Source organism: Neolamprologus multifasciatus, chromosome 14 (genome assembly GCF_963576455.1).
Source record: "Neolamprologus multifasciatus chromosome 14, fNeoMul1.2, whole genome shotgun sequence".
Lineage (NCBI taxonomy): Eukaryota > Metazoa > Chordata > Actinopteri > Cichliformes > Cichlidae > Neolamprologus > Neolamprologus multifasciatus.
In genome coordinates, this window is record NC_140452.1 from 2,822,570 (window position 1) to 2,836,530 (window position 13,961).

Below are 13,961 nucleotides of genomic sequence, written 5' to 3' on the forward strand. Positions count from 1 at the left end.
CAGATACCTCAGGAGAGGGCTTATTGGTCAGTGGTCTACCCGATACTGAAAAAACAAACACCTATGTGGCGGTATCATTCTTGGCAGGTTTGGGGTTGCTCCAAGGAAACAACAGTCAGTGCCCAGACTGGAACTGTGTGCTGCACTAACAGCTGCTCAGTTGGCCATAGTACTACAAAGAAAACTGACAGTGAGTATCTGCAATAAATATCATCTTCTAGACAGACTCCACCACAGTCCTCACAGAGCTCCAGTCTGACTCCAACAACCCAACTGATGATATCACACAAGGAAAAGCTGTGGCAGGTGGAGTCATGGCCCTAAATTCCTGCAGAAAACATCTGAATTCTGGAACACACCAACCATCACTTGAGAGACAGAAGATCCTATTGAATGATGAAAACCACCATATGTCATTTGAAAGAAGCTGCTAAGATGTCTATGTTCCCAGATGCTGATCAGTTCTCCTCCTGACAGAGGCGGTCGGCCCTGATGGTCCCATCATGGGGTGGCAGCTCAGAAAGCCAATCTGTCTGCTGAAGACTACCAGGAAGCTGAAAGAGAGGTCCTAAGACAAGCCCAACAAGACAGCTCTGCTGAGGAGTTCAGTCATCTGAGTGCTGGCAAGCCAGTGCCTACCACCAGTAGGTTGCTCCCCCTAGCTCCAGAGTATGATGATGATGTCATCCATCCAGTGATCTTGGACTCTTGGCCTAAAGTGACCCAGCTCATTGCGGTTTACAAGGACCTTCATCATCCAGGAGCTATTTGCTGTGCCACAGATATTGGATTCTAAATGGTCGACAAGCTGTTAGGCACCACCAGCATTCCTGCCCAGATTGACAGAGGTGGAGAGCCACTCCATCTGTAACAAGGATGGCTGACCTGCCACCTTGCAGACAGCGGTTACTGAAGCCTCCATTTATTTCAACTGGAAATGACTGTTTTGGATTATTCACAGTGAAGGTTGGTTGCTTCAGACCCAAACTGTTCCAAAAGAGGTGCTCAGGACAGTACTTTTTGAGGTAGAGGGAATTTTAAACTCTAAACCACTGAGATATGTGTTGAGTGATGTGGCAGATATTGATTCTGTAACCCCAAGCTTGCTCCCAGATCTTCAGACATGTGCCAAATGGCACACGGACCCTGAACAGCAACGAAAGTCGGCCTCTGATAGCCTAAATTGGCTGTTAAGCGACAGCCAATCAAAACACTCCCTGACGGCAATTCAATAAAGGATCTGCATTCTGCCCCCTGGTGGGCACATTTTGCGGCGCTACTCCCTCTCTCACATAGAGCCTGCTCATCGATATTGGCTGGGATCGCGGCACTGCGGAAAAGGGCAGTGTTTTTACCACCAGCGTGACAGCGCAGTGGCGTCTTTGCAGTTTTAAGTCCCAGGGAAACGAGCCCGCCAGCGCTATGTAGTGGCCGTGACCACTGGTGATAAAGAAAAACTGCTCTTCATAGAGGACTCACGCTTGGGGAGACGTTTTCTGGTTTACTCCATCTCCCAGAAGAGCCTTGGGAATTCTTGTGTCGTCTTTGCATACCCTCCCCCCCCCCCCCCCCAATGGTATATTATGTAATCCAAAAAAAATTGGAGATTTCCTGCGTACCACCAAAGAGAGCCCAAGTACCACTAGTGGTACGCGTACCACTGGATCTTCCCTTAATTATGCTGCAGTAGGTCCAGGCTGTTAGGGTTTCCCATTATGCAATAGGCACTTCTTCACTCACCAGTTTTCATGATCTGTGTGTTTAAAAACCATTTTGCAGTACACCAATAGTTATTATTGATCTCTGGCTGTCTTTTCCCCAGTAAACGGTAAACCCCATTTGAAATAGCAATGAAAATGAACTAACAAGTTTAAAATTAGGCAGTATTCAGTAAAATTTAGCTTACCAACATGTCCTCGACTACTCTTTTGAATCACATTTAGTTGATGTAAGATTGGCGAACTTGAGACTCCTCCGTAGTACAGGATCCAGTGGGCGAAGGTTTTGTCAGTCCTACAGAGATGACACACACACGTATATTTCATACATATATACATATATACATATACACATACATACATATACATATACACATACATACATATACATATACACATACATACATATACATATACACATACATACATATACACATACATACATATACACATACATACATATACATATACACATACACACATACACACATACACACATATACACATACACATACATACATACATATACACATACATACATACATATACACATATACACATACATACATACATATACACATACATACATACATATACACATATACACATACATACATACATATACACATACATACATACATACATATACACATACATACATACATATACACATACATACATACATATACACATACATACATATACATATACACATACATACATATACACATACATACATATACACATACACACACATATACACATACACACATACACATACACACACACTCACACACTCACACACATACATACATTGGGGCAAAAAAGTATTTAGTCAGCCACCGATTGTGCAAGTTCCCCCACTTAAAATGATGACAGAGGTCAGTAATTTGCACCAGAGGTACACTTCAACTGTGAGAGACAGAATGTGAAAAAAAATCCATGAATTCACATGGTAGGATTTGTAAAGAATTTATTCGTAAATCAGGGTGGAAAATAAGTATTTGGTCACCTCAAACAAGGAAAATCCCTGGCTCTCACAGACCTGTAACGTCTTCTGTAAGAAGCTTTTCTGTCCCCCACTCGTTACCTGTATGAATGGCACCTGTTTGACCTCATCATCTGTATAAAAGACACCTGTCCACAGCCTCAACCATTCAGACTCCAAACTCCGCCATGGCCAAGACCAAAGAGCTTTCGAAGGACACCAGGAAAAGAATTGTAGACCTGCACCAGACTGGGAAGAGTGAATCTACAATAGGCAAGCAGCTTGGTGTGAAAAAATCAACTGTGGGAGCAATCATCAGAAAATGGAAGACATACAAGACCACTGATAATCTCCCTCGATCTGGGGCTCCACACAAGATCTCATCCCGTGGGGTCAAAATGATCATGAGAACGGTGAGCAAAGATCCCAGAACCACACGGGGAGACCTGGTGAATGACCTGCAGAGAGCTGGGACCAAAGTAACAAAGGTCACCATCAGTAACACACTACAACGGCAGGGAATCAAATCCCGCAGTGCCAGACGTGTTCCGCTGCTGAAGCCAGTGCATGTCCAGGCCCGTCTGAAGTTTGCCAGAGAGCACATGGATGATACAGCAGAGGATTGGGAGAATGTCATGTGGTCAGATGAAACCAAAGTAGAACTTTTTGGTATAAACTCAACTCGTCGTGTTTGGAGGAAGAAGAATACTGAGTTGCATCCCAAGAACACCATACCTACTGTGAAGCATGGGGGTGGAAACATCATGCTATGGGGCTGTTTTTCTGCCAAGGGGACAGGACGACTGATCCGTGTTAAGGACAGAATGAATGGGGCCAAGTATCGTGAGATTTTGAGCCAAAACCTCCTTCCATCAGTGAGAACTTTGAAGATGAAACGAGGCTGGGTCTTCCAACATGACAATGATCCAAAACACACCGCCCAGGCAACAAAGGAGTGGCTCCGTAAGAAGCATTTGAAAGTCCTGGAGTGGCCTAGCCAGTCTCCAGACCTCAACCCCATAGAAAATCTGTGGCGGGAGTTGAAAGTCCGTGTTGCTCGGCGACAGCCCCAAAACATCACTGCTCTTGAGAAGATCTGCATGGAGGAATGGGCCAAAATACCAGCTACTGTGTGTGCAAACCTGGTAAAGACCTATAGTAAACGTTTGACCTCTGTTATTGCCAACAAAGGTTATGTTACAAAGTATTGAGTTGTATTTTTGTTATTGACCAAATACTTATTTTCCACCCTGATTTACGAATAAATTCTTTACAAATCCTACCATGTGAGTTCATGGATTTTTTTTTCACATTCTGTCTCTCACAGTTGAAGTGTACCTCTGGTGCAAATTACTGACCTCTGTCATCATTTTAAGTGGGGGAACTTGCACAATCGGTGGCTGACTAAATACTTTTTTGCCCCACTGTACGTACGTACGTACGTACATACGTACATACGTACATACATACATACATACATAATATGTATGTAGGGTACATCTGTCACCATCTTACAATGCTGTGATTGCAGCAATTCCCCAACTCTCTGTGAATGGTACTCATGGCCATTGGTCAGTGGTTGTTGATCAATGGCCATGAGAATTTGCATAATTATAATTAAGGAACTGACCTCCCAGACCATTGTTCCTTCAGTGGGCTGGTTTCAGTCATTATGCAAATGTACTGTTTATAAGATCGGGGAAACCTGCAGTCAGCTGAGACTGAAGACGTCACCTGGATGAGTGACGAAACGTTTCTCCCACAAAACGCTACGTCCACATGAACACTATCAACTTTTTGGAGATTTACTTACCTGGATGATTGAGAATGCATCAAGACATATACGTACATATATATATACATACATACACTCACACACATATTGAGATACAGTAATGTTCTGATTCTCATATATGAATGATCATGGGCTATTTGTAGCACATGCTGACGCAAACTAGCCGGGACCACTATCTGTTGGACTACACTCTGTCCCCTCCAGGCTTTGGGATCCACTTGTGCATCAGCAACCCATCACAAACAAAAAATGTCTGCTTCCTGTCTCCCGTCGGACTATCACTCTCATCCACGACTGCAAAACCTTTGGTTAATGACGGGTCCTCTTTCTGAGTGAGGACCAGTTCCTTGCCAGTTCCTTGGCATCATGTTGTAAAGCGCTTTGAGTGCCTTGAAAAGCGCTATATAAATCCAATCCATTATTATTATTATTATTATTATCATGGCCCGCCTCCTCCATGCAGGGCATCACATCCTTTTCTAAAATAGAGCCAACCACTGACTCTGACAAGTCAACTTCCTCTCCCTGTTGATCAGCGTGTGACTGGGTAAGAACAACTACAGGAAATACATCCGGGTGCTGCCGACTTAAAGCATCCGACACAGGCCTTAACCTCCTAAGACCCTAACTCTTCCACAACATGCATTTTTAATTTCTCTTTGATATTTGGGCATATTGGGGCCTGATGAATGTAAAAACAAAGAATTACCAGATTTTTTTTTTTTACCTTATTTTTGTTTTTAAGAAAAATGAGAGCCACAAATGAGGATGTTCATTTAAAATCTTGATAGAACAGTAGCAGTATAATGTCCCCGTAAGTGGATATCAGACCCGTGTAGAGCAAAATTGAGTATTTTGGTCTAAATAACCCAAAATGTGATGTCCACATATGTGGATGGCAGGTCCTAGGAGGTTAAGTCAGGAGTCTTCGTGACCTCAGGGGTGAGATAAATGTGTTTATATGTGTGTTTGTATATATATGTGTATATGTGTGTGTGTGTGTATATGTACATATATATGTAAATATATATGTACACACACACACACACACACACACACACACGTTGAGAAACAGGAACAGAAACAATTATGGGTTGTCAAGCCCTTGCATGAGAAATGCCACTGACAGAAAGAAAAGTTTGCTGATATCACGAAGTCTTATTAGTGGCTACAAAAGGCTTCCTTAAATGGCAGCACAGAAGCTCTGATAATGGCAGCACAAGAATTGGCCCCAGGCACCAGATTCATAGTCCGTCCTTGTATTTGCCATCATCTCGGGCTCTTGACAGTAGAAACCAGTCAACTCAAAAACAGGAAAGTACTTTAAACTTCACAGGGTTTTAATGTTTTGTGTGCAGCTACACATTTAGGTGACTTTGCTTTTTCATTTGTGCTGTTAACTTTTTTTTAACAAAACAACAAAAAATGATACAGTAAGAACCGCATACTGCAATAGTTCCTGTGGGGTCCTGTAATTTCAGATAATTTCACTCACCAAAACAGCAGATAGATGGTCCAAAGCAGTAGAATGATGATGATGACAGAAGTGATATACATCAACTGTCTAATTTTCAGAACACAAGGCCCCTGATGATTTTGATCGTTTTTCATTTTAGCTCAAATTCGTTTCGGTCCAGGTCGTGAAACCTGCACAAGCAAAAGAGAGTGAACAATTTTTATCTTGTCCTCGAGCAACTGCTTCTTTAATACGTTTGCTCTAACTGTCTGTCTAACTCTTCTGCTGCACAACCTGAGCAGAGGAAAATTGAAAAAATAAAAAAACCTTCTTATCTTTCAGAATGTGGGTTTCCTGCTCAACTCAGCGAGCTATACCAGCACTTCAAAGTTTAATTCATGTTTTAATCCTTGCTCTGGTCCACATTTGGGTGAACTTCAGGACGGAAACTTAAGTGTAAGGACAACACTAGTTTTGTTTTGAGAGTGAAGTGGCTTTGTCATGCTACAGTAATTTCAACCAAAGACCGAAGGCTTCTCATATCTTCCATTGTGCTGTGTATACACAGTGTGTCACTATATGTGTGCATATGTCACATTATTACTTCTTTTTGGTGTATCACACAGCTCGAGCTTAAAGACAGAGCAGTGAATGCTTTAACCTACCATAATTAGTAGGGGTGGGGGGAAAAATCGATAATGTGTAGCATCGTGATATTTTGTTTGCTAATAATGTATCGATACAGGGACAGCAGAAATCGATATTTTGTTACAAAAAAGGTTTTTGTGCTCTGACTTCAGAGCATGTTGATCCTTTTTCTGAGCAAGAATCCTGACATTCCTTCACTGTCCAAATGTGACAGTTTACTTATTTTAATTTAAGACATGTTTTATTTTAATTAAGTTTAAAACTTTCTTATTTAATGTAAAATTATATTTTGTTTTAATTTACTTTCAAATTCTTCAGTTGCTGAAGGGGCTGCATAATTAATAATTGCATAATTAAATCGGGTAATTTATTTTACTGTTATCACCGCTATCACTTGTCATGAAAAGTGTGTCAGTGCAAGAGCTCTACAAATGCACATGCACCTTCTGTAAGTACACGTGCAGCTACAACTGCCACCAGCGGATGTATCTCTCAGTTTCTGATAGATGAGAAGACCATAAAACAATAAAGCGAAAATTAAATTATTTCTTATTAGTTTGTGAGGTTACTCAAAAAGTATCGTACTGAACTTGTCCAGCATTCAGCAAAAGAAGAACATGTGTCTGGCGTAACTACATCCTCATTTGAACCCATTATCCGTTTCCCCACGCAACCAGAAGCTACTAAAGAAAGTTATTCACTTTCATTATTCACAGCTATGAACATTATTCACGATAATTTCTTGATTATATTTCATGTATATTTTATTTATTATTTGATTATTTCAATATTTTCGATTATGTTTTTAAATTACTTTAACGATCCTACATTACAGTCGTTTAATCAGATCAGGTTAATACACGAATTATTCAAAACAGCATATTGAACCACATGCAAATATGGGCAATCATAATAAACAAATAATATTCTTTAATTAAATAATGAAGACCTTACTTACCTTTGTAACGCCGATTATTTAAAATCCGGTGAAAAAATCTTCCCGTTCAGCAGGTTAAGCATGAGACATTTATCAGAAGTAAACGGATCACACTCAGATTCCGTCAGAGCTGCTGACGCCGCTTTATGATTAACAGATGCGTTTTTTAGGTTTCTTAAATGGAAGAAAAATCGCTTAATTTTCTTCTGGAGCAGAAGTCTCTTTCCGCTGGGTGCGTGTCCGTTAGCTCATTGTTTTAGTTTGCATACAGGAAGGAAGGCGGATGGGTGGGACACCCTGAGTGTTTTGAAGGTAAAAAACAAACCTCAGAAAGTTTTTTTTAGCTTTTATCGTGACAATAGTTTATATCATAGCACAGAGCGAAAAGCTCATCTGCTCCCACCTGATGTGATGTTATGGCGATATTTAGTTTTACTAGTAGGTGGCGGCTCAGTACGGAGCCCCTCTGATGACATGGTCCAAAAAATAAATAAATTGTGGCCACAAAATACTACTTCGTGCCCTCGAAATAGCATAACGTGCCCACGAAATACTATTTTGAAGCCACGAAATACTATTTCGAGGCCACGAAATAGGTATAACGTGCGCACGAAATGCTAATTTGTGGGCACGAAACACTTGACCAATAACCGTGATCCTTCCCAGGCCCTTGCAGTTGACTGACAATAAAATCTATCCCAGCGTCCGGGTCGTACTTACGTCTGCAAAGCAACTGGGCTCTCAATATCCAGTTTAAAATTTTCTCCGTAATAATGGTTCCTTGCAGTGCCAGGCTTTTCAAAATGCATTTGTAGCTCATTCCCAACCTAAAATTGTCAGGGATCTGAGTCTGAGTGACCTAGAGTCCTTGAACAGTTGTGGACTTATTATATTATGTGTGTGTGTTCTGCACTGCTGCTGTTCCTGCGTTCCATGTTTGTGTATTGGCAAGTGTGTGTGTGTGTGTGTGTGGATGGGTGGGTAGGTAGGTGCGGTCGTGACAGGCACCTTCAGGCCTGGTGGGTGTGGCCCTGCCAGCTGACCGCCCACACCCAAGGATCCTCACACACACCTGGCGCCGATCAAGCCTCGTCGGGGGAGCTACAAAGCAGTGTGGCTGAGGCTGTGTCCCATTTCAGGGTCTGCACGCTTGAAGTACGTGCACTACGCGTACTACGTACGGTGCGTACTATAAGTACGAGAAGTGCGGAAGTGAGAGGCTTGTGAAATGGGACGGTATATGCTTCGTCGCGCTGTTCAGGTTGCCTAGCAACCATGATACTAACCGCGAGACACGTTACATACAGCTTTGTTTGACAGAAATGAAGGAGAAAAATGTTTTGTTGGTCATTCATTTTTGTCATGACATCACTTTGATTAGTTGAGTATCTGAGGCTGAGACCACAGGACTGTAAAACATGATTCAAGGGCTTCATTTCTGTACTGAACAGTCATTTAAGATTAGCTAGTAAATAATAATTAGTTAATGTTGTTCATGAGAATAAAGTCATCTCACTGTGGTAATGTAAATATAACATGGCCAATATTATAGTATTGTCAGATTATTATGATATATACATATATATACATACATATATATATATATATATATATATATATATATATATATATATATATATATATATATATATATCACTGACTTTCAGCTTGTTGTGTTTGTGGATATATGACTGACTTTAATTATCCATAAAATCATCAGATTCTCTGTAAGATTAAGGTCGACTACATGTATATTTAGAAGTAGAGGCTTTAAAACCAAGTTAATGCTGAAAGTACAAACATCACTAATGTCACATAACTTTGCCGACATGTGGCCAACAGCAATGTTTTAATGTTCTTCATTATTAAACATTCTCACATAAATAAGTGACGTCATATTCAGTACTTACTTTTGACAGTTCACTCTTGGCCGCTCCCTTCTGCCGTATTTTGCGGCAAAATTATCCACACCCACCGCCGCGCTATGAATTGTGGGATATATGGGACCACGAAGCGTGCACCGGACCACGCTTGATATTTGGGGAAATCGACGGCGCATTTGGAGTATGCATTTGAAGTACACTTCGAATTGGGACAGCCAACGTCGCGTGGCGGTGACGTAACCGCACTTAAAATGCGTACTTCAAGCGTGCAGACCCTGAAATGGGACACAGCCGTTGAGTGACTACCCGTCAGTGTTCCCAGCAAAAGCGAGTCTGTCGCTTTGTAGTTGTGTGTTAACAGCTTCCTCTGTGGATTTTCCAGCAGGAGTGCGGGAACGGGAGAGCAGCGAGCACAACTTTCACGGGAGCGGAGACACAGCACGGGAGTTGGAAACGCACGGGGATTTATTATTGTGTATTGTTTACTTCACTGTAAATAAACGCACTGCATTAATCGCACAGAGTTCAGCATTTTTAGTCCTCCTTCCACACACCCACGGTCTGACGCAGACCATGACAAAAATAAAACTCAATCATACTGTCTCTGGCCATGGTTTAGCCTATAGGTACTCTTATGCTTATGTCTCTACGCAGCTGTCCAGGAATTGTATCAATATGATGTGCGCTCGTTATCTATTTCGTTGCCACAAATGCGTAATTCGTTGCCACGTTACACTCAATTCGTGCCCACAAATTAGCATTTCGTGCGCACGTTATACCTATTTCGTGGCCTCGAAATAGTATTTTGTGGGCACAATTTATTTATTTTTTGGACCATGTCATCAGAGGGGCTCCGTAGCTCAGACAAACGGGTGACTGGGAAAATAATCCCTTACAAAAGTAAAGCTGTTGTGCTGTGTTTCAGGTGAGAGCAGTAGGCTATACGAGCACTACATACGTTTATGTAAAGCTGATACTTAGTTAAAGTAACATGTTTGGAGTGTAATTCTTGTTTATAAGGCGTTTAATGTGACGAAATAAGAGAGTTGATTCAGGTAATCTGTGGGTTTGTGCCTTAGCTAAGTGATGTTAGTCTCCTGCATTAGAATGCGTAACCATGTTGTTCCATCAGAAAAATAATAGAAAACAATTAGCTGGTTTCAGTTAAAGTTATAAGAAATGTTTTGATAAACCAGCCAGTACATCTTATGTTGTGTATTGTTTCCTGGTTTATTGTCTGTCATTTACTCTGTTTACTGAGAGCTGATTACTAAAGGGCCATTACGTAACCTAAAAACCTAAAAAACCTCACAAAAGTAACACAGGCCACTTATCGTAATGGAAGCCATCAGTAACACAGAACTGCTCTTTTGCTGCGTTTCAGAGCAATAAACCTCACTAGATAAAAGGATCTGGCTTGCATCAGTCACATGACTACCATTAACCAATGCTTGCCCTTGAGCATTGGTTAATGCTGGTTATGAGCTGAGAATGAGGTTGCAAAGAGCATGTGCATTTTCTGCAGGCTGGGCGGTGCAGAGCTTGAGGAGAAGCAGGCAAATTAACGGGGAGGCGCAGACTGCAACAAAAACCAGTAAGTGGGGTGTAGAGCGCACACTATAGTCCAGGGGTGGGTAACTCCAGGCCTCAAATGCCGGTGTCCTGCAGGTTTTAGATGTGTTCTTGATCCATCACAGCTGATTTAAATGGCTAAATGACCTCCCCAACATGCCTTGAAGTTCTCCAGAGGCCTGCTAATGAACTAATCATTTGATTCAGGTGTGTTGATCCAGGGTGAGATCTAAAACCTGCAGGACACCGGCACTCGAGGCCTGGAGTGGCCCACCCCTGCTATAGTCTATAACAACTGACGAACTGAAACAAATAAGGGTGCTGTGTGTGCAACAGCGTGACAAACATTACCTGTCCTTTTATCAACTGCACAAGTAGCATCAACACAGGAGCACCTCAGGGGTGTGTCCTCTCGCCACTGCTCTACTCCCTCTACACCTCAGACTGTGTGGCCACCCACGGCTCCAACACCATTGTGAAGTTTGCTGACGACACAGTGGTGTTGGGCGCCATCTCCAACAACGATGAAGCGGCCTACATGGACGAAGTAAAGAATCTGGCATCATGGTGCCAGGACAACCACCTCCAGCTGAATGTCGGCGAGACCAAGGAGCTGGTGTGGACTTCAGAAGGAGTCAGCACAGAGACTACAAGCCCATTATCATCAATGGAGCTCCAGTGGAGAGGGTGCAGTCCTTCAAGTATCTTGGTGTCCACATCTCCTCAGACCTGACGTGGTCTGCCCACATTCAGACCAAGAACCACCTACGACAACTGAGGAAGTTCAGGGTCTCTCCAAAGATCCTCAGGATTTTCTATACAGGCACTGTGGAGAGCATCCTCACACAGAACATCTCATCGTGGTTTGGGAACAGCTGTGTGAAGGACCCTCTCACAATCATCTATAATTGACTGAGACAGGATTCTCTTCCAAACACTCTAAACCCATCAGCACAATGTACATTCCAAATTCCTTTAATTTTAAACATGTTTATATTGTCTATTCTGTAAAATAGTCAGATGTCTATTCATATTAATGTACAGAATTCACCTGCTTGCTGCTACTACTGCACATTCACCCAATGTACATACTCTATATATATATATAATGTTCTTCCTCTAACCCCCCCCCCCTCCCCATTTTTGCACATGTCGAGGAGCGTGTCAGGCTACATTTCACTGTGTGTTATACTTGTATAACTATGCATGTGACAAATAAGGAACCTTGAACCTTGAAGTAGTGGTCGTCATAGCTGCTAGCTGACTAGGTAAGAGTGTCACAAGGGTGTCTGCTGCTCTGTCCACCTTTTTACGGAACATATAAAGTAAGTTACAGGGCTTTTCCCTGCATTTATGGAGGGCCTTTATATCTCTAAAATCAATCTAATATACATATCCACATAGTTATGGATTATTATAATTATGATATTATCCCTGTTGATCCTCTAATCGCCTGAGTCAAGGTGTGAAACTGGGTGTGGTCCCAATGAGCCAGAGTTTCAGGTGAGCTCGTTGTGAAATCTGACCCCACCCCCCACCACCAATTCATCATGTGAATTCCTGAGGTCAGATGGCCCAGGGTGTGAGTGCGCGTTAAGGCGTCTGGGGAGGGATCTCAAAACTGGATTATAGATGGCAGACAGTTGGTGTCGTAAACCACCGCCTCTGTTCAAAGACCATCTTTGAGCATCAGGGGGTCCTTTTGTCCCTCTGTGGGGGAAACTCCCACTAGGTTTAAATCTGGGACTCTCCACCATTTGACCTTAGAACTGAAGAAGCTTCTCGGATGAGAGGTAAAACGTCTTCAAGCAACTTAAAAAAGTCCAGACGCTTTTCTTTGCAAGCTCCTTTGATTATATTATATATATTACATTTTAAAAATTCTCATTACTTTATTCTTATAGCATTAGGAATAAATAAAAAGGGAAGGGTTCTGGATCACCACCATGATGCACACTTGTGGCCATAGTATATACAATATTCTGGAGAAGGTATAAAATGCCACATTACGTGTGTGTGTGTGTGTGTTTTACATGTATAGATTTTTAAAACATGTTTACAAATTATTACTCATGATATAACATTGTGCAGAAATGCCACATAAGGAGAGGAGGGAGAAACGGCTACAAAAGGAGGTGTGTGAGGCAGTGGATCCACCAGCTGGATTAAAAAGAGCACAGGTAACAATAACACATGTACCAGTTGTTGCATTGCAGAGGTATTCAAGGATAAAAATAATAATAAACATAATTGCAATGTTTGGGTTCTATATCATTTTTCTATCATTACTTTATTGTGGACTAGGTGCAAAAGTTGTTAAGTGTGGATAATTAAATAATACATTAATGCAATAGCAAATTGTGCCGTGTTCTCAGATAAACAGCAAGGGAAGAGTGATAGCTCAGATGAGGAGATGGAAGGAGGAAGTGACGCAAAGACTGAGTCACAGGCAGAGCCTAGAGAGAATGTAGAGGAAAGGGCAAACCAGGAGAAAGAGACTGGAGACTGGAGTAATCAATTCTTTGGCCACATCAGTAAGACATGTCATCCTAACAGATATGCAAGAGTGTGAAATCTTTTCTATACTGATGGATGAAACCTCAGATGTGTCGCACTCCGAGCAGGTTTCCTTTTCTTGTCAGATATGTGCACAACATTGAAATCCAGGAGCGCTTCCTTCAGGTGTGTAATGTGGAGTCAACAAGCTAGTGATGGCTCTACTGAAAGAAAATAATATGAAGATTGACAACATCCAGGGTCAAGATTATGATGGTGCTGCAAACATGAGCAAGTGCTTTAAGGGACTTCAGTCAAGAATGCAAAAAAAATTCAAAGGCCTTATATGTCCACTGTCAGGCACATTGCCTTAATCTGGTTTTGGTAGAGAGCGCAAAGTCAAATGTGTTTTGTGAGCTTTTTCAACCCAGTTGAAAAGCTTCACAATTTTGTGAACAACACTCTGCA

The 13,961-nt window shown here is 41.8% G+C and overlaps 1 protein-coding gene across 3 annotated transcripts in view; it reads right to left on the reverse strand.

Annotated features, from left to right (window-relative positions):
- Positions 1-8,612, reverse strand: part of LOC146502967 (uncharacterized) — a 32,131-nt gene extending 23,519 nt beyond the window's left edge. Inside the window, exons 1-4 of one of the 3 annotated variants that reach the window (XM_085130491.1) lie at positions 7,564-8,612; positions 7,191-7,285; positions 5,997-6,148; positions 1,907-2,013 (exon numbers count right to left, since the gene is read on the reverse strand). In XM_085130491.1, the coding sequence (XP_084986617.1) occupies positions 1,907-2,013; positions 5,997-6,112 (223 nt within the window). In that variant the 5' untranslated portion in view covers positions 6,113-6,148; positions 7,191-7,285; positions 7,564-8,612. The remainder of the gene's footprint in view (positions 1-1,906; positions 2,014-5,996; positions 6,149-7,190; positions 7,286-7,563) is intronic. The other 2 variants (XM_085130490.1, XM_085130492.1) reach the window with 2 other exon arrangements.
- Between the last annotated feature and the right edge of the window lie 5,349 nt (positions 8,613-13,961).